Source organism: Lolium rigidum, chromosome 2, assembly GCF_022539505.1.
Source record: "Lolium rigidum isolate FL_2022 chromosome 2, APGP_CSIRO_Lrig_0.1, whole genome shotgun sequence".
Lineage (NCBI taxonomy): Eukaryota > Viridiplantae > Streptophyta > Magnoliopsida > Poales > Poaceae > Lolium > Lolium rigidum.
The window spans coordinates 281,749,379-281,767,550 of NC_061509.1; the positions used below are offsets into that span (position 1 = coordinate 281,749,379).

An 18,172-nucleotide genomic window follows, 5' to 3' on the forward strand; every position below is an offset into this window, starting at 1 on the left:
TTTTCTGCAAACAATCATCATCCACACTATACATCTAATCCTTTGTTACAGCAAGCCGGTGAGATTGACAACCTCATCTGTTTCGTTGGGGCAAAGTACTTTGGTTGTGTTGTGCGGGTTCCACGTTGGCGCCGGAATCCCTGGTGTTGCGCCGCACTACATCTCGCCGCCATCAACCTTCAACATGCTTCTTGGCTCCTACTTGGTTCGATAAACCTTGGTTTCTTACTGAGGAAAAACTTGCTCGCTGTACGCATCACACCTTCCTCTTGGGGTTCCCAACGGTCGCGTGTTGTACGCGTATCAAGCACATTTTCTGGCGCCGTTGCTTAGGGAGATCAAGACACGCTGCAAGGGGAGTCTCCACATCCCAATCTCTTTACTTTGTTTTTGTCTTGCTTTATTTTATTTACTACTTTGTTTGCTGCACTAAATCAAAATACAAAAAAATTAGTTGCTAGCTTTACTTTATTTACTGTCTTGTTTGCAATCTCCATATTAAAAACGCAAAAAAATTAGTTACTTGCATTTACTTTATCTAGTTTGCTTTATTTACTATTGCTAAAATGGGTACTCCTGAAAATACTAAGTTGTGTGACTTCACAACCACAAATAATAATGATTTCTTATGCACACCTATTGCTCCACCTGCTACTACAGCAGAATTCTTTGAAATTAAACACTGCTTTACTAAATCTTGTTATGCGAGAGCAATTTTCTCAGTGTTAGTTCGATGATGCTGCTGCCCATCTTAATAATTTTGTTGAATTATGTGGAATGCAAAAGTATAATGATGTAGATGGTGAAATTATAAAATTAAAATTGTTTCCTTTCTCACTAAGAGGAAGAGCTAAAGATTGGTTGCTATCTCTGCCTAAGAATAGTATTGATTCATGGACTAAATGCAAGGATGCTTTTATTGGTAGATATTATCCCCCTGCTAAAATTATATCTTTGAGGAGTAGCATAATGAATTTTAAACAATTGGATAATGAGCATGTTGCACAAGCTTGGGAAAGAATGAAATCTTTGGTTAAAAATTGCCCAACCCATTGACTCGACTACTTGGATGATCATCCAAACCTTTTATGCAGGACTGAATTTTTCTTCGCGAAACCTATTGGATTCAGCTGCTGGAGGTACCTTTATGTCCATCACTCTTGGCGAAGCAACAAAGCTTCTTGATAATATAATGATTAATTACTCCGAATGGCACACGGAAAGAGCTCCACAAGGTAAGAAGGTAAATTGCGTCGAAGAAACCTCTTCCTTGAGTGATAAGATTGATGCTATTATGTCTATGCTTGTGAATGATAGGACTAATGTTGATCCTAATAATGTTCCGTTAGCTTCATTGGTTGCTCAAGAAGAACATGTTGATGTAAACTACATTAAAAATAATAATTTCAACAACAATGCTTACCGGAACAATTCTAGTAACAACTATAGGCCATATCCTTATAATAATGGCAACGGCTATGGTAATTCTTATGGGAATTCTTACAACAATAATAGGAACACACCCCCTGGACTTGAAGCCATACTTAAAGAATTTATTAGTACACAAACTGCTTTTAACAAATCTGTTGAAGAAAAGCTTGGGAAAATTGATATACTTGCTTCTAAAGTCGATAGTCTTGTCTGCGATGTTGATCTTTTGAAATCGAAAGTTATGCCTAATGAAAATCATAATAATAAAATTGTTACTACAGCAAATGCCATCCAAGTTAGAATTAATGAGAATATAAGATTGATGGCCGAATTGCGTGCTAGGTGGGAGAAAGAAGAAAATGAAAAAGAAGATAATATAGCTAAAGTTTGGACTATAACCACCACCAGTAATGCTAATGCTTCACATGTTGCTGCACCTCCTACTAATAATGGTAAAAGAATTGGTGTTGGCAATGTTTCCACTTCTAATGCAAAGCGCGAAAAACTGCACGAAGCTGCTAAAGTCGCTGAAGCCACTTTGTGATAAAGCTGCTTGAAATTTTTTCCAACATTGGGGATAATGATCCCATTGCTTTAGATCATAATGGTTTGGATTTTGATGATTGCCACATCTCTGAAGTTATAAAGTTCTTACAAAAACTTGCTAAGAGTCCTAATGCTAGTGCTATAAATTTGGCTTTCACGAAACATATTACAAATGCTCTCATAAAAGCTAGAGAAGAGAAACTAAATCGCGAAACTTCTATTCCTAGGAAACTAGAGGATGGTTGGGAGCCCATCATTAAGATGAAGGTCAATGACTTTGATTGTAATGCTTTATGTGATCTTGGTGCAAGTATTTCCGTTATGCCTAGAAAGATCTATAATATGCTTGACTTGCCACCATTGAAAAATTGTTATTTGGATGTTAATCTTGCTGATAAATCTACAAAGAAACCTTTGGGGGGAGTTGATAATGTTCGCATTACCGTTAACAATAACCTTGTCCCCGTTGATTTTGTTGTCTTGGATATTGAATGCAATGCATCTTGCCCCATTATATTGGGAAGACCTTTTCTTCGAACTGTTGGTGCTATCATTGATATGAAGGAAGGTAATATTAAATATCAATTTCCTCTCAAGAAAGGTATGGAACACTTCCCTAGAAAGAGAATGAAGTTACCTTTTGATTCTATCATTAGAACAAATTATGATGTTGATGCTTCGTCTCTTGATAATACTTGATATACACTTTCTGCGCCTAGCTGAAAGGCGTTAAAGAAAAGCGCTTATGGGAGACAACCCATGTTTTTACTACAGTATTTTTATTTTATATTTGAGTCTTGGAAGTTGTTATTACTGTAGCAACCTCTCCTTATCTTAGTTTTGTGCATTGTTGTGCCAAGTAAAGTCGTTGATAGTAAGGTTCATACTAGATTTGGATTACTGCGCAGAAACAGATTTCTTTGCTTGTCACGAATCTGGGCCTAATTCTCTGTAGGTAACTCAGAAAATTATGCCAATTTACGTGAGTGATCCTCGGATATGTACGCAACTTTCATTAAATTTGAGCATTTTCATTTGAGCAAGTCTGGTTCCTCTTATAAATTCGTCTTTACGAACTGTTCTGTTTTGACTGATTCTGCCTTTTATTTCGCATTGCCTCGTTTTGCTATGCTTGATGGATTTTTCGATTCCATTAACTTTCAGTAGCTTTGTGCAATGTCCAGAAGTGTTAAGAATGATTATGTCACCTCTGAACATGTAAATTTTGATTGTGCACTAACCCTCTAATGAGTTGTTTTGAGTTTGGTGTGGAGGAAGTTTTCAAGGATCAAGAGAGGAGGATGATACAATATGATCAAGGAGAGTGAAAGCTCTAAGCTTGGGGATGCCCCGGTGGTTCACCCCTGCATATATCAAGAAGACTCAAGCGTCTAAGCTTGGGGATTCCCAAGGCATCCCCTTCTTCATCGGCAACATTATCAGGTTCCTCTAGTGAAACTATATTTTTATTCCATCACATCTTATGTACTTTGCTTGGAGCGTCGGTTTGTTTTTATTTTTGTTTTGTTTGAATAAAATGGATCATAGCATTCATTGTGTGGGAGAGAGACACGCTCCGTTGTTGCATATGGACAAATATGTCCTTAGGCTTTACTCATAATATTCATGGCGAAGGTTGAATCTTCTTCGTTAAATTGTTATATGGTTGGAAACGGGAAATGATACATGTAGTAATTGCTAAAATGTCTTGGATAATGTGATACTTGGCAATTGTTGTGCTCATGATTAAGCTCTTGCATCATATACTTTACACCTATTAATGAATAAATACATAGAGCTTGCTAAAATTTGGTTTGCATAATTGGTCTCTCTAAGGTCTAGATAATTTCTAGTATAGAGTTTGAACAACAAGGAAGATGGTGTAGAGTCTTATAATGTTTATAATATGTCTTTTATGTGAGTTTTTCTGCACCGGATCATCCTTGTGTTTGTTTCAAATAGCCTTGCTAGCCTAAGCCTTGTATCGAGAGGGAATACTTCTCATGCATCCAAAATCCTTGAGCCAACCACTATGCCATTTGTGTCCACCATACCTACCTACTACATGTTATTTCTCCGCCATTCCAAAGCAAATTGCTTGAGTGCTACATTTAAATTTCTATCCTTCACCTTTGCAATATATAGCTCATGGGACAAATAGCCTAAAAACTATTGTGGTATTGAATATGTACTTATGCACTTTATCTCTTATTAAGTTGCTTGTTGTGTGATAACCATGTTCCTGGGGACGCCATCAACTACTATTTGTTGAATATCATGTGAGTTGCTATGCATGTCCGTCTTGTCTCGAAGTAAGGGAGATTTACCGCTAGAATGGTTAGAGCATGCATAATGTTAGAGAAGAACATTGGGCCACTAACTAAAGCCATGATCCATGGTGGAAGTTTCAGTTTTGGACAAATATCCTCAATCTCATATGAGAAAATTAATAATTGTTGAATGCTTATGCATAAAAGAGGAGTCCATTATCCGTTGTCTATGTTGTCCCGGTATGGATGTCTAAGTTGAGAATAATCAATAGCGAGAAATCCGATGCGAGCTTTCTCCTTAGACCTTTGTACAGGCGGCATAGAGGTACCCCTTTGTGACACTTGGTTAAAACATATGTATTGCAAAGATAATCCAGTAATCCGAGCTAATTAGGACAAGGTGCGGGCACTATTAGTATACTATGCATGAGGCTTGCAACTTGTAGGATATAATTTACATAACACATATGCTTTATTACTACCGTTGACAAAATTGTTTCTTGTTTTCAAAACCAAAGCTCTAGCACAAATATAGCAATCAATGCTTCCCTCTGCGAAGGGCCTTTCTTTTACTTTTATTGTTGAGTCAGTTCACCTATCTCTCTCCACCTCAAGAAGCAAACACTTGTGTGAACTGTGCATTGATTCCTACATACTTGCATATTGCACTTGTTATATTACTTTGCATTGACAATTATCCATGAGATATACATGTTACAAGTTGAAAGCAACCGCTGAAACTTAATCTTCCTTTGTGTTGCTTCAATACCTTTACTTTGAATTATTGCTTTATGAGTTAACTCTTATGCAAAACTTATTGATGCTTGTCTTGAAGTACTATTCTTGAAAAGTCTTTGCTATATGATTCATTTGTTTACTCATGTCATTTACATTGTTTGGATCGCTGCATTCATTACATATGCTTACAATAGTATGATCAAGGTTATGATGGCATGTCACTCCAGAAATTATCTTTGTTATCGTTTACCTGCTCGGGACGAGCAGGAACTAAGCTTGGGGATGCTGATACGTCTCCGACGTATCGATAATTTCTTATGTTCCATGCCACATTATTGATGATATCTACATGTTTTATGCATACTTTATGTCATATTTATGCATTTTCCGGCACTAACCTATTAACGAGATGCCGAAGAGCTAGTTGCTTGTTTTCTCGCTGTTTTTGGTTTCAGAAATCCTAGTAAGGAAATATTCTCGGAATTGGACGAAATCAACGCCCGGGGGCCTATTTTGCCACGAAGCTTCCCGGAAGACCGAAGGGAAGACGAAGTGGGGCCACGGGGAGCCGCCACACTAGGGCGGCACGGCCCAAGGGGGGCCCGCGCGGCCCTAGCGTGTGGGGCCCCCGTGATGCCTCCTGACCTGCCCTTCCGCCTACAAATAGTCTTCGTCGCGAAACCCCCAGTACCGAGAGCCACGATACGGAAAACCTTCCAGAGACGCCGCCGCCAATCCCATCTCGGGGGATTCAGGAGATCGCCTCCGGCACCCTGCCGGAGAGGGGAATCATCTCCCGGAGGACTCTTCACCGCCATGGTCACCTCCGGAGTGATGAGTGAGTAGTTCACTCCTGGACTATGGGTCCATAGCAGTAGCTAGATGGTTGTCTTCTCCTAATTATGCTTCATTGTCGGGTCTTGTGAGCTGCCTAACATGATCAAGATCATCTATCTGTAATGCTATATGTTGTGTTTGTTGGGATCCGATGGATAGAGAATACTATGCTATGTTGATTATCAATCTATTACCTATGTGTTGTTTATGATCTTGCATGCTCTCCGTTATTAGTAGAGGCTCCGGCCAAGTTTTACTCTTAACTCCAAGAGGGAGTATTTATGCTCGATAGTGGGTTCATGCCTCCATAAATGCGGGAACGAGTGACGAAAGTTCTAAGGTTGTGGATGTCTGTTGCCACTAGGGATAAAACATTGATGCTATGTCCGAGGATGTAGTTATTGATTACATTACGCACCATACTTAATGCAATTGTCTGTTGTTTGCAACTTAATACCGGAAGGGGTTCGGATGATAACCTCGAAGGTGGACTTTTTAGGCATAGATGCATGCTGGATAGCGGTCTATGTACTTTGTCGTAATGCCCAATTAAATCTCACAATATTCATCATATCATGTATGTGCATTGTCATGCCCTCTCTATTTGTCAATTGCCCAACTATAATTTGTTCACCCAACATGTTATTTATCTTATGGGAGAGACACCTCTAGTGAACTGTGGACCCCGGTCCTATTCTTTTACATCGATACAATCTACTGCAATACTTGTTCTACTGTTCTCTGCAAACAATCATCATCCACACTATACATCTAATCCTTTGTTACAGCAAGCCGGTGAGATTGACAACCTCACTGTTTCGTTGAGGCAAAGTACTTTGGTTGTGTTGTGCACGTTCCACGTTGGCGCCGGAATCCCTGGTGTTGCGCCGCACTACATCTCGCCGCCATCAACCTTCAACGTGCTTCTTGGCTCCTACTGGTTCGATAAACCTTGGTTTCTTACTGAGGGAAAACTTGCCGCTGTACGTATCACACCTTCCTCTTGGGGTTCCCAACGGTCGCGTGCTGTACGCGTATCAGAAATCCACTCAACACAGTAAAAGAGGCAATGTGAAATAAAAGGCAGAATCTGTCAAAACAGAACAGTCCGTAAAGACGAATTTTTTCGAGGCACTTAACATGCTCAGATGGAAAAGCTCCAGTTGAACGAAAGTTGCGTACATATCTGAGGATCAAGCATGAATTGTTTCAGCATTTTACGAGTTTCCTACAGAGAGATCAACTCAAATTCGTGACAGCTAAAAATCTGTTTCTGCGCATAAATCCAAATCTAGTATCAACTTTACTATCAAAGACTTTACTTGGCACAACAATGCAATAAAATAAAGATACAAAGGTATTGCTACAGTAGTAACAAGCACCTTGACTCAAATATAAAACAAAAATTGCAGAAGTAAAACAATGGGTTGTCTCCCATAAGCGCTTTTCTTTAATGCCTTTCAGCTAGGCGCAGAAAGTGTAAATCAAGTATTATCAAGAGAAGAAGCATCAACAGAGGAGTTTTGAGTTTTCTCAACTATGCATTGTATCTTATCTATGTAAGAAACTCCTCTTTCATTACTCTTAGGCTTACTATCCTCCTCAAACAAATTTTTAGGAACAATCCAATCAAAATTCTTTTCTAGTGCCTCATGCATTCCTATGAGTTTATAAGGTATTGGTATTTTAATCTCCCCCTCACAATTGGCTTCATTAGTGTATTTTAGCATATCTTTTTCCATCTTTTCAAGGGTATTTTAAAAATTGGTATAAAGGCTAAGTATCTTATGTTGAATAAAGACTTTCCTAGCTTCTCTAGCTACATCACCAAATTCTTTAAGAAGGGTTTCTAAAACAAAATCTTTCTTTTCTCCTTCTTCCATATCACAGAGTGTAAGAAACATATGTTGCATTATAGGATTAAGATTGACAAATCTAGCTTCCAACATGTGCACTAAAGAGGCAGTAGCAATTTCATAATTAGGAGCAAGTTCCACCAAGGATCTATCTTCAAAATCTTTAACCGTACTAACATGAGTGAAAAATTCTTCTATATTATCTCTTCCAATGATAGACCCATGCCCTACCGATATATCTTTCAAAGTAAACTTAGGGAGAAGCATGATGAAATAAACAAAGGTAAACTGATAAATAAAGTAAATGCAAGTAAATGAAATAAACAAAGGTAAACTGATATAAAGAAAGCAAACAAGACAGAAAATAAAATAAAGCAAGACAATAAACAAAGTAAAGAGATTGGGTGTGAGAGACTCCCCTTGCAGCGTGTCTTGATCTCCCCGGCAACGGCGCCGTAAAAATGCTTGATGGCGCGTGAAGCACACGTCCGTTGAGAACCCCAAGAGGAAGGTGTGATGCGTACGGCAGCAAGTTTTCCCTCGACAAGAAACCAACGTTATCGAACCAGTAGGAGATGAAGGCCACGTGAAGGTTGTTGGTGAAGGAGTGTAATGCGGCGCAACACCAGTGATTCCGGCGCCAACGTGGAACCTGCACAACACAATCAAAATACTTTGCCCCAACTTAACAGTGAGGTTGTCAATCTCACCGGCTTGCTGTAAACAAAGGATTAAACGTATGGTGTGGAGAATGATGTTTGCTTGCAAAGAACAACAGAGAACAATGATTGCAGTATGTTGTATTTCAGATGTAAAAGAATGGACCGGGGTCCACAGTTCACTAGCGATGTCTCTCCAATAAGATAAATAACATGTTGGGTGAACAAATTACAGTTGGGCAATTGACAAATAGAGATGGCATAACAATGCACATACATATCATGATTACTACTATGAGATTTACTTAGGGCATTACGATAAAGTACATAGACCGCTATCCAGCATGCATCTATGCCTAAAAAATCCACCTTCGGGTTAACATCCGCACCCTTCCAATATTAAGTTGCAAACAACAGACAATTGCATTAAGTATTGTGCGTAATGTAAACAATACAAATATCCTTAGACAAAGCATTGATGTTTTATCCCTAGTGGCAACAACACATCCACAACCTTACAACTTTCACGTCACCGTACTGCATTCAATGGAGGCATGAACCCACTATCGAGCATAAATACTCCCTCTTGGAGTCACAAGTATCAACTTGGCCGTAGCCTCTACTAGCAACGGAGAGCATGCAAGAACATAAATAACATATATGATAGATCAATAATCAACTTGACATAGTATTCCATATTCATCGGATCCCAACAAACACAACATGTAGCGCATTACAAATAGATGATCTTGATCATGATAGGCAGCTTACAAGATCTAAACATGATAGCACAAGAGGAGAAGACAACCATCTAGCTACTGCTATGGACCCATAGTCCAAGGATGAACTACTCACGCATCGGTCCGGAGGCGGGCATGGTGATGTAGAGCCCTCCGGTGATGATTCCCCTCCCCGGCAGGGTGCCGGAGGCGATCTTCGAACCCCGAGATGGGGTTGACGGCGGCGGCGTCTCGGTAACTTTTCTCGTATCGTGGCTCTTGGTACTAGGGTTTTCACGACGGAAGGATTATATAGGCGAAGGGGCGAGTCGGGGGACGCCCGAGGGCCCACCCCATATGGCGGCGCGGCCAGGCGGTGGGCCGCGCCCCCTATGGTGTGGCCGCCTCGTTGCCCCTCTTCGTCTCCTCTTTGGTGTTACGGAAGACTCCGTGGAAAATAAGACCGTGGGCTTTTGTTTCGTCCAATTCCGAGAATATTTCCTGTGTAGGATTTCGAAACCAAAAACAGCAGAAAACAGGAACTGACGCTTCGGCATCTTGTTAATAGGTTAGTACCGGAAAATGCATCAAAATAATGTAAAGTGTATATAAAACATGTGAGTATTGTCATAAAACTAGCATGGAACATAAGAAATTATAGATACGTTTGAGACGTATCAGTCTCCAGTGAGCAACGTCACAAAGGCCTAGCCCACTTACACTAAGGGATTTTCTCAAGGCGGAAATCGTACCTTTACAAGGTTCTTGGGGCACACATCCACAACTGAATCGGAGACTCCCAATAGTTGTAACAACAACAACAAACAAAAATAAATCAAGCACAAACAACTAGGGTTTCCAAATGGAACAGTAGCAAAGGGGCCCTCAAGAAAATGAGTGGAAAATGCAAATAGCTTTGGTGAAGATGTAGATCCGGGTCTTCTCCTTTAATTCTCCAAAGATCAAGGGCTTTGGATGGTTGGAGGAGGAGATCTAGTAATTATTGTGGGTCAACAATGGTGAGATCTTCTTTTTGGAACGTGCAACCTCTTCCATTGGGGAAGAGGGCTATTTATATGAGTATGTGCTTCAGATATGACCGTTGTGGACGTTTTTGTGTAATACTGTAAGTACGTGCCACAAGGGCCGGAAGTTCCGATTAGGTTGCTCCTTCCTGCTGACCTAATGCTGCTACCGTCGCAGGTGGAACAAGGACGGTAGTACTGGCGAGCGGTACTACCGACCAAGTTCCGGCCTTTCCGGAAGTAGGACTTGAAGTAGGGCGACAGTACCGGTCGTCGGTGCTACCAGCCAACTTCCTTCCGAGTCCTTTTCTGCGTGCTGTGCTGTTGCCGCTGACAGAGGAATCTGGGCGGTAGTTCCGCCAAAGACCGGCCGGAGCAAAAAACACAACAGCCTTCTTTTTTTTTGAGTGATCTATTCCAGCACGTAAATGTGTAGCATCTTTCTATATAACTGTATGCAACAACACACATAAACTTGTACCTGTATTGACTTCAAACACACAAAACTCATAAGAACGGAAAATGTTCTTTTAGTCAGAGACAAACCCGTGGTTCTAATTTTATGAATAAAGCTTATTATGGTCACATTTCGGTTATAAATGAGCTATTCTTATTTTATCTTGATGAGTCATTTATTAAATATTAAAAATACCGAAAGATAACCAAACTTAATAATGATATCATTTTGAATGACACTACTGTTTTAAATCATGTTGATATTATGTGTTTCATTCCGATGAATCACAAGGTCTTTAGATATTTGATTTTTTGGCGCATATATGTTATACCTCATGAGTAATAACTTTACGTTCCGATAAAATAGAATGTGCGTTAAATTATATAGAGTACCATACATTATGATGTAGTATTGGATTTTAGCAAGTAGTGGATATAACTATTTCGTAAAACTTTAGGCGGGCTGGACGGATGGCTTAATCTGGTATGAACTTTGCTAGACTAGGTCTAGGAGTAGAAAAGGGCCCAAACTCCAAAGCCCAGGTACGATCCACTGCGCCTCCCTCCTCACCTGCGGAACCACGGCGGCGACGACGGCGCCAGCGACCCAAACCTAAACCTTCCCCAGCCCCTCCCCAACCCGCCGCCGCCACCGCCACCGCCGCCGCAGCCATGTCCCAGAAGAAGTCGCGCGGCGGGGCCTCCGCCGGAGACGACGCCGACGAGCTCTCGCGCTCGCCCCTCCAGGCCGTGCTCCTCGCCGACAGCTTCACGCTCAAGTTCCGCCCCATCACCCTCGAGCGCCCCAAGGTACTGCATCCCGCCCCCCAAACCCCACCGCCCCCAATCCGCGCCCACGGGACCTGAATCGAACCGAGCTGCCTCCGCAGGTGCTGCTGCCGCTGGTGAACGTGCCGATGATCGACTACACGCTGTCGTGGCTGGAGACCTCGGGCGTGGAGGAGGTCTTCGTCTTCTGCTGCGCGCACGCGCAGCAGGTCAAGGAGCACCTGCAGGACGCCGGCTGGACCGGGAAGCCCGCGGCCCGCGAGATGGCCGTCAGAACCGTTGAGTCGCACGACGCCATCAGCGCAGGCGACGCGCTCCGCGTCATGTACGGCCGCGGCGTTGTGAGTCTCCGATCTCCACACTTTCCGTGACTTATGAAGCACTGCGGTATCAGTATTAGTTCTTGGTGTCCTTCTTACTGATTAACAATTTATCTTAGGGTAGACAATTGATTTAGACCTGGTGGTTAACATATGTGAAATTGGACAAAACTTTGGGTGTCATTCCAGTTTATTCAAGGAAAATAGATAATAACTGTACTACCTTGTGTCATAACAGTTAATTTCAGTGGCTTCCCATTGAGTACTGGTTGTCTCGATAGTCTGGATCTGGGAAAGAGTTACAATCAGCAAGAGACCGATGAAAAAAATGACCATATTATTTTCTAGTCAGAGGTAAACCTAGTGTTGGTTTTTGTGCCAAATGGCTATAACCAAAAAGTTGGTTTTAGGTTTTAACTATTAAATCATACTGAACGTATTAGGTTAGCGGAATCTTGATATTTTTCAAGCGTTTAGCTCTGTGATTGTGTTGCCTGCTTAGAATAGTATTGCGTGTCTGATTCTTTTTGCCCAAGTAGCTGTAGCTTGTGTCTCAATTATTACTACACATGTATAGTGCAGTCTTACTTTCTCGCTTCTTGTCCCATTCTCAAAGTTTCATGCACTACTGCCATTTCGTTTACGCTTTCAGTTGTTTGATGCTTCCATCCCTTTTATGTAGATAAATGGGGATTTTATCCTCATCAGTGGTGATACAATCAGCAACATGAGCTTGAAAGATGCTCTCCAGGAGCACAAGGACAGAAGGAAAAAGGACCCGCTTGCTGTTATGACTATGATTATAAAGCAGTCAAAACCTTCAGTACTGACGCAGCAGACACGTCTGGGGAATGATGAAATTGTTATGGCTATAGCTCCTGAGACCAAGGAGCTACTTTATTACGAGGATAGAGCTGATGCCTCACACCTGTGCGTGACAATTGATAAAGATATACTGGCCAGTAATCCTACTCTCCAGTTGCATAATAACATGGAGGTTTGCTTTCAAACTTGTTAATTCAACAATGGATACATGGTTTTCTCTAAGCTCAGGTTTTGCTATTTCATTGCAAGATCAGGAATAGATATTCTTCAATACTTCACATATTTTTCCTTTTTGGGACAGGATTGCTATATTGATATCTGCTCGCCGGAAGTCCTTAGTCTTTTTACCGACAACTTTGACTATCAACATCTCCGGCGTCATTTTGTGAAGGGTTTACTAGTTGACGATGTAAGTCCATTCACCACCTGTTGACCTATGTAAGACAAGAAACCATGATGCTTGTTCTTAGTGCAGTATCATCATTCTGCTATAATGTATCATTTCTTACAATCAAAATGGCTTGCCAATCTTTCCAGATTATGGGGTACAAAATTTATACTCATGAAATACACTCCAGCTATGCCGCAAGAGTAGATAATTTCAGGAGCTATGATACAGTGAGTAAAGATATAATACAAAGATGGACATACCCTATGGTGCCTGATGTGTTATCCTTTGGTAACTGCCATGAAATGAAACTACATCGGCAAGGAATTTACAAGGCAGCAGGTATGCTCATTGAAAGGATAATTCCACAAAGATTTATTTTTGCCCCCCTGATTCATTGTTCACTAGATGAAGTTATTGAATCATTATGTTTGATTTGGGATGAAGAGAGGTTGCAGATATTAGTTGCCAGTAATATTAAAATGCTTTCTAATGTTACATGGGCTGTTTTAAACTGTGATTTTTGTTTCTTGGGCATGATTTTTTACCTACCACTTAGTTGTGCAGGTATATTTCAATCCAGTAAATTGTATAACATCACCTTTCTACATATGAAAATTTTCACATAATTCACATCTTTTCCAGATGTAACATTGTCGCATTCTGCACATATTGGTGCGAATTCTGTTATTGGCAATGGTACAAATATCGGGGAGCAGTGCAAGGTATCAAATTCAGTCATTGGGGAAGGTTGCAGTATTGGGAAAAACGTTCTTATTCACGGGTCCTATATATGGGATAATGTCATAATTGAAGATGGATGCAAAGTGAGTAACTCCTTAGTCTGCGATGACGTTCATTTAAGGGCAGGTGCTGTTGTTGAGCCTGGCTGCATATTGTCATTTAAGGTATTTTGCTATATATAATATTTTGTTTCTATGCTATTTATTTTTCATTTAGGAACAGACTAAACCAGTTGTAACTTTCTACTGTGCAGTCTTGCTCATATGAATTACATTCTTATTTGTATTATTTCAGATTAAAGTTGGAAAGAATGTTGTTGTTCCCGCCTATTCAAAAGTTTCACTACTTGAAAAGCCTTCAAATGAAGATAGTGATGAGGAACTTGAGTATGCTGATACCAATTCTGCAGTTACAGATAGTCCACGTAAGTTTGTAGATCCTAAAGTTTCCATTACTTGTTTATGCAAGTCTTTTTTGTTTTCTTCGCATGGCGATGCAAATCTGTAACACTCATGTTTTACTTCGAACTTGGTTTGCAGCCTTTTCCAGCATGAGGAATAATGCCGACCACCCTACTGTCGAATCTGAAGATGAAGACTTGGGGGCATCTGAGGTATCACTCTAGTCTTAGCTGGTGCAGAGATTTCCTTTAATGTGTGCTTTGCCATTACTGTGTGGTTGTCAGGATTTCCAGGAACCCTGGTGATATATTTATCATGTCTTGATCTGTGCTGTTTATGATATTGCTTAGACTGGTACCTCTGGTGTCCTTGGTTACATATGGGCAAGTGGTGATACTGGAACTCAGGAGGAGTGGAGACAATCAATTGCTCCAATTCCTAAAGAAAAACTTCAAGAGTTGCAGCATGCTATTGCTGTTGATGACGCCGATGGATCAGAAGAAGACTTGAACAACCGTCTACGTGAAGCAGACCATGACAATGATTCCGAGATTAGTGTGGTTGAGGATGATGATTATACTAAGTTTGAGAAAGAGGTTAGTATAGCATAAAATTGGGATTTTCATACTGTTTTTATTTCCCCCCTTTGCTGATTGGTTTACCCTACTTAGGTCGAAGAGACATTCCAACGAGCACTTGATGGGGTTCATCAAGACAACTTGATACTAGAAATTAATGCGCTCAGGTGTAAACTCTTTTCTGTTCCACTGGAATATGTATGGATTTCGAGATATATACAATTAGAACACATATAAGTCAGTTTGTCCAGGACAACATTTACTTTGGTTCTCTCACTGTTCTCTTTTTCTTTTTCTTTTTCGGGCAGCAATGGAAACACAAGCAGATGAAAGGGCAGTTTAATGAAAAAAAGAATTGAAATATACATATCACTTTTTCCCCATATGTAACATATAACTAGCTGGAAAGTCATATTCTACTTACAATTTATTCTTCAGGAACATCACACCATCTCAAATGGCAAACAATATTTACTTTCAATGTTAATTAAGCATGTGAATTTGGATTAACATTCTGTTTCCTAACCACTAGTTTTGCTCATGTAGAGTATGAAAGATGTTTGCAGTGTCTTGTTCTAATTTATGGCTTGACCGTGATGAATTAGTTGTTCTCTTTGATTTTTCGTCATATGATTTTCTAGTTGTTTGGTCAAAGTTACATATGCAGGTGCCTGTCGTTTTTGATAAAAGCCATCTATTCAACATTCAAATCACCAACAGATTATGCCAGTTCTTTAGTTTTGTCTATCTTGTTATATTCAGCATGGCTGATTATGTTGTTTGCGATTTTCAGGTTGTCTTATAGCCTTCAGCATGCAGATTGTGCTGGAGCAGTTTTTTATTCGATCATGAGGAGTGCACTAGTGGCTGCACAATCTACTACTGGTATGATTTATAGGTCATAATTTATAGTTTTATGAACTTGAAACTGGGATTATGATTTGGTCATTAGCTATTTGCCTGTTTTAACTGTAATTGAAAAGACCCAGTTTAGTGAGGAGATTAGCTTGGATATTTGGTTTTGGTAGAGACTTTATCGGATTTGCACAAAATATTACATTTCGTCTATCGCAAACATGACCGAATCATTCTTACTGGAGAACTTATGTGTTGTAGAGTTTTTAATATAGGATGCTTCTCCCTATAGCTGTTAGATCCTGAACACTGGTAACATAAGCTTGTTTATCTTGCTTCCCTCTTTATACAGAGAGTCTTCTAAAGGCAACTGCAGATGCGCTTACCAAGTGGAGGGACCTTTTACGCAATTACACCAAGACGGTTGATGAGGAGGTATGGCTCAACGATATACTGGATGAATACCTTGAAGTCTGCATAAGTATCATATGCTGAAAATTTTGAACTTAGGTCTGCACAAATAGTTTCAGGTTTAATGATTTTAAAGTAGTGTTCTGTCCAATGTATCTGTTGTCAGGTTTAATCATGTCTACAGTTTTCTTCAATATTTTAGTCAGCGTGGGTTGCTTTCTTATCTATTTCGAGCATATGACAAATCCTAACTGAAATGACCCTGTATGTAATTGGTAGTATGGTAGTTGTGGTGATCCGAATACCAGATTTCTGTGTTGGAGCATGAGCACTCTGTCAGGGCCTCTGTTGCGAGTTTTAGGGCCAGTCTGAAAATTGGGTGCCCCACGGATTTTTACAAAAGAAACATGCATGAGTTATTCCTTATTATTGTGTGACTTAGTGTCTTTGTCATTTGATATTTGAAATGGCCTAAATGAATCATTTTGTGATGATGCAGATGGAAATACTTTTGAAGTTTGAGGAAATGTGTCAAGATATCACAAAAGAATTCTCTGCACTTTTTTCAAAGGTAAAGTACTATTTAATTGCAGACAGGTCATTTATATTTTTATTGACCATATATATCTGTTGTTTTCTTTGCATCGCTGGGTGGTGTGCACTATTTGGAAATTTATGATGCTGTTTTTGTTGGTTTCGATAATTTTGCTATTGATCGCAGATATTGCCTTATCTCTATGATAAGGAGCTAGTTAGCGAAGATGCAATTTTGAGATGGGCGGAAGAAAAAGCGAATGCCGATGAGTCTGATAAAGTTTTCGTTAAACAGTCTGATGCTTTTATTCAGGTATATCTGCTCCACTAAAGCTGAGTTTTCCCTTTTCATTTTGCATGACATTTACAGAACCAATATAAGTTATTGCATGATCACTGTACCAGTTTTCAGTCCACATATATTCATGGCGTATTAATGTCTTTCTATCTCTTTAGTTATTTTCTCTGATCTGAAATCTTCCGTCATAACCTAACCATTCTTCTTGAACTATTACACTTTACTCTTGTTGTTTATTGCTTTTAAATTTAGCTGATTGTCTTAAATCACTCTGTGACGACAGTAGTATTTTATCCACCAACCGTGTACCATCTATGGAGTTGACATGACAAAAACTCAACAATATGATATGATTATCAAAATCAACTTCCGATGAGATCTTCACTTGTCTTAAGTATACTAACTTCTCACCAATTCCTTTTCTTGGCAGTGGCTTAAGGAAGCTGAAGAAGAGGAGGATGAAGATGAAGAAGAGTAGATTTGTAGCCCATACTTGCACCCTTTTCCAACCTCAGAGGGGTGCCGCGTTCGTTGTCCAATTTGAGTGGTTTCCTGGCGAGTTTGCAGCCGGAAAGTTTTGGAAGCTCGATGTACATTACATAATCCCAGTTTTGTCCCTAACCAATCGGAGGAGGAAAAAACATTTGCCCATGAGGCATGGGCCACCGCTGAACAACTGCAGAGTGTAGATATATGTATTTCTTCGCCGATGCTTCCATGAAAGCTTGTTTTGCTGATTGTCCGCCCCATGTGTGTTCCTTTGCGCCCAGCACTAGCGCAATCTTTAGCGAAGGCTTTAGTAAGATATGGCCTCCTTTTTTTCCTGGTCTTCTTTCTGCTGTGGGGGATGTAGTGGGGGAGGAAAGCAGGGAGCGGAGTGAGTCTCCCTTGCGCGAAAGGCGGCAATGGATCATGTGGGTTGCGTAGATCCGGCACTAATCTTACCTCAAAAGGGTCCTCGGCTTGTGTTAAAGCACGCTGTTTTCTTAGCTCAGATCCCTAAAGGCCCTATCCTGCTTGGGTGCAGCAAAATCAAAGGTCTTTTATTTTTCTAGGAGCAATATCAAAGGTCGATAGGAAAGAGTTAAAAACGTCCATGGGGTCTGAAGGAAAAAAGCGCCTCGAGGGATTAGTGAGCGGAGGCTGCGCTAAGCAACCTGTTTCGTCGTTCTTCTGCATGTGACGTTTTAATTTTAATCTTTTAATAATACTATCTTCCCCTTTGCTGTATATGTATATTTGTTTGTTGTTCAATGGCTGAGATGGCGTTACTCTGACCTTATGAAAGTCGCTGCAATGCCCTCTTTGTTAGGTTCGTTTACTCACCTAACATAACTTCTCAAGATTACCGCTGAATGAGCCTGTAAGGCTCGCCCACCTTTCGTCTCCGCTCTTACCTGAAGCAAGAAAGTTTATAGAGCAATAATAAGAAGGATGGCAATGAACCCCGTTTGTCCCACCAACGAAATTATCCATGCAACAAAGTTTCTGC

At 40.4% G+C, this 18,172-nt stretch overlaps 1 protein-coding gene across 1 annotated transcript; it reads left to right on the forward strand.

Annotated features, from left to right (window-relative positions):
* The first annotated feature begins 11,209 nt into the window (after nt 1-11,209).
* On the forward strand, nt 11,210-17,417 carry LOC124693550 (translation initiation factor eIF-2B subunit epsilon-like). Its single transcript, XM_047227027.1, has 15 exons — nt 11,210-11,347; nt 11,428-11,667; nt 12,329-12,643; nt 12,773-12,880; nt 13,009-13,201; nt 13,505-13,767; nt 13,898-14,027; nt 14,143-14,216; nt 14,355-14,600; nt 14,676-14,749; nt 15,376-15,467; nt 15,790-15,872; nt 16,348-16,419; nt 16,570-16,695; nt 17,111-17,417. The coding sequence occupies exons 1-15, from the start codon at nt 11,210-11,212 to the stop codon at nt 17,156-17,158; spliced, it is 2,202 nt and encodes a 733-aa protein (XP_047082983.1). The 3' UTR covers nt 17,159-17,417.
* Nucleotides 17,418-18,172: the final 755 nt, after the last annotated feature.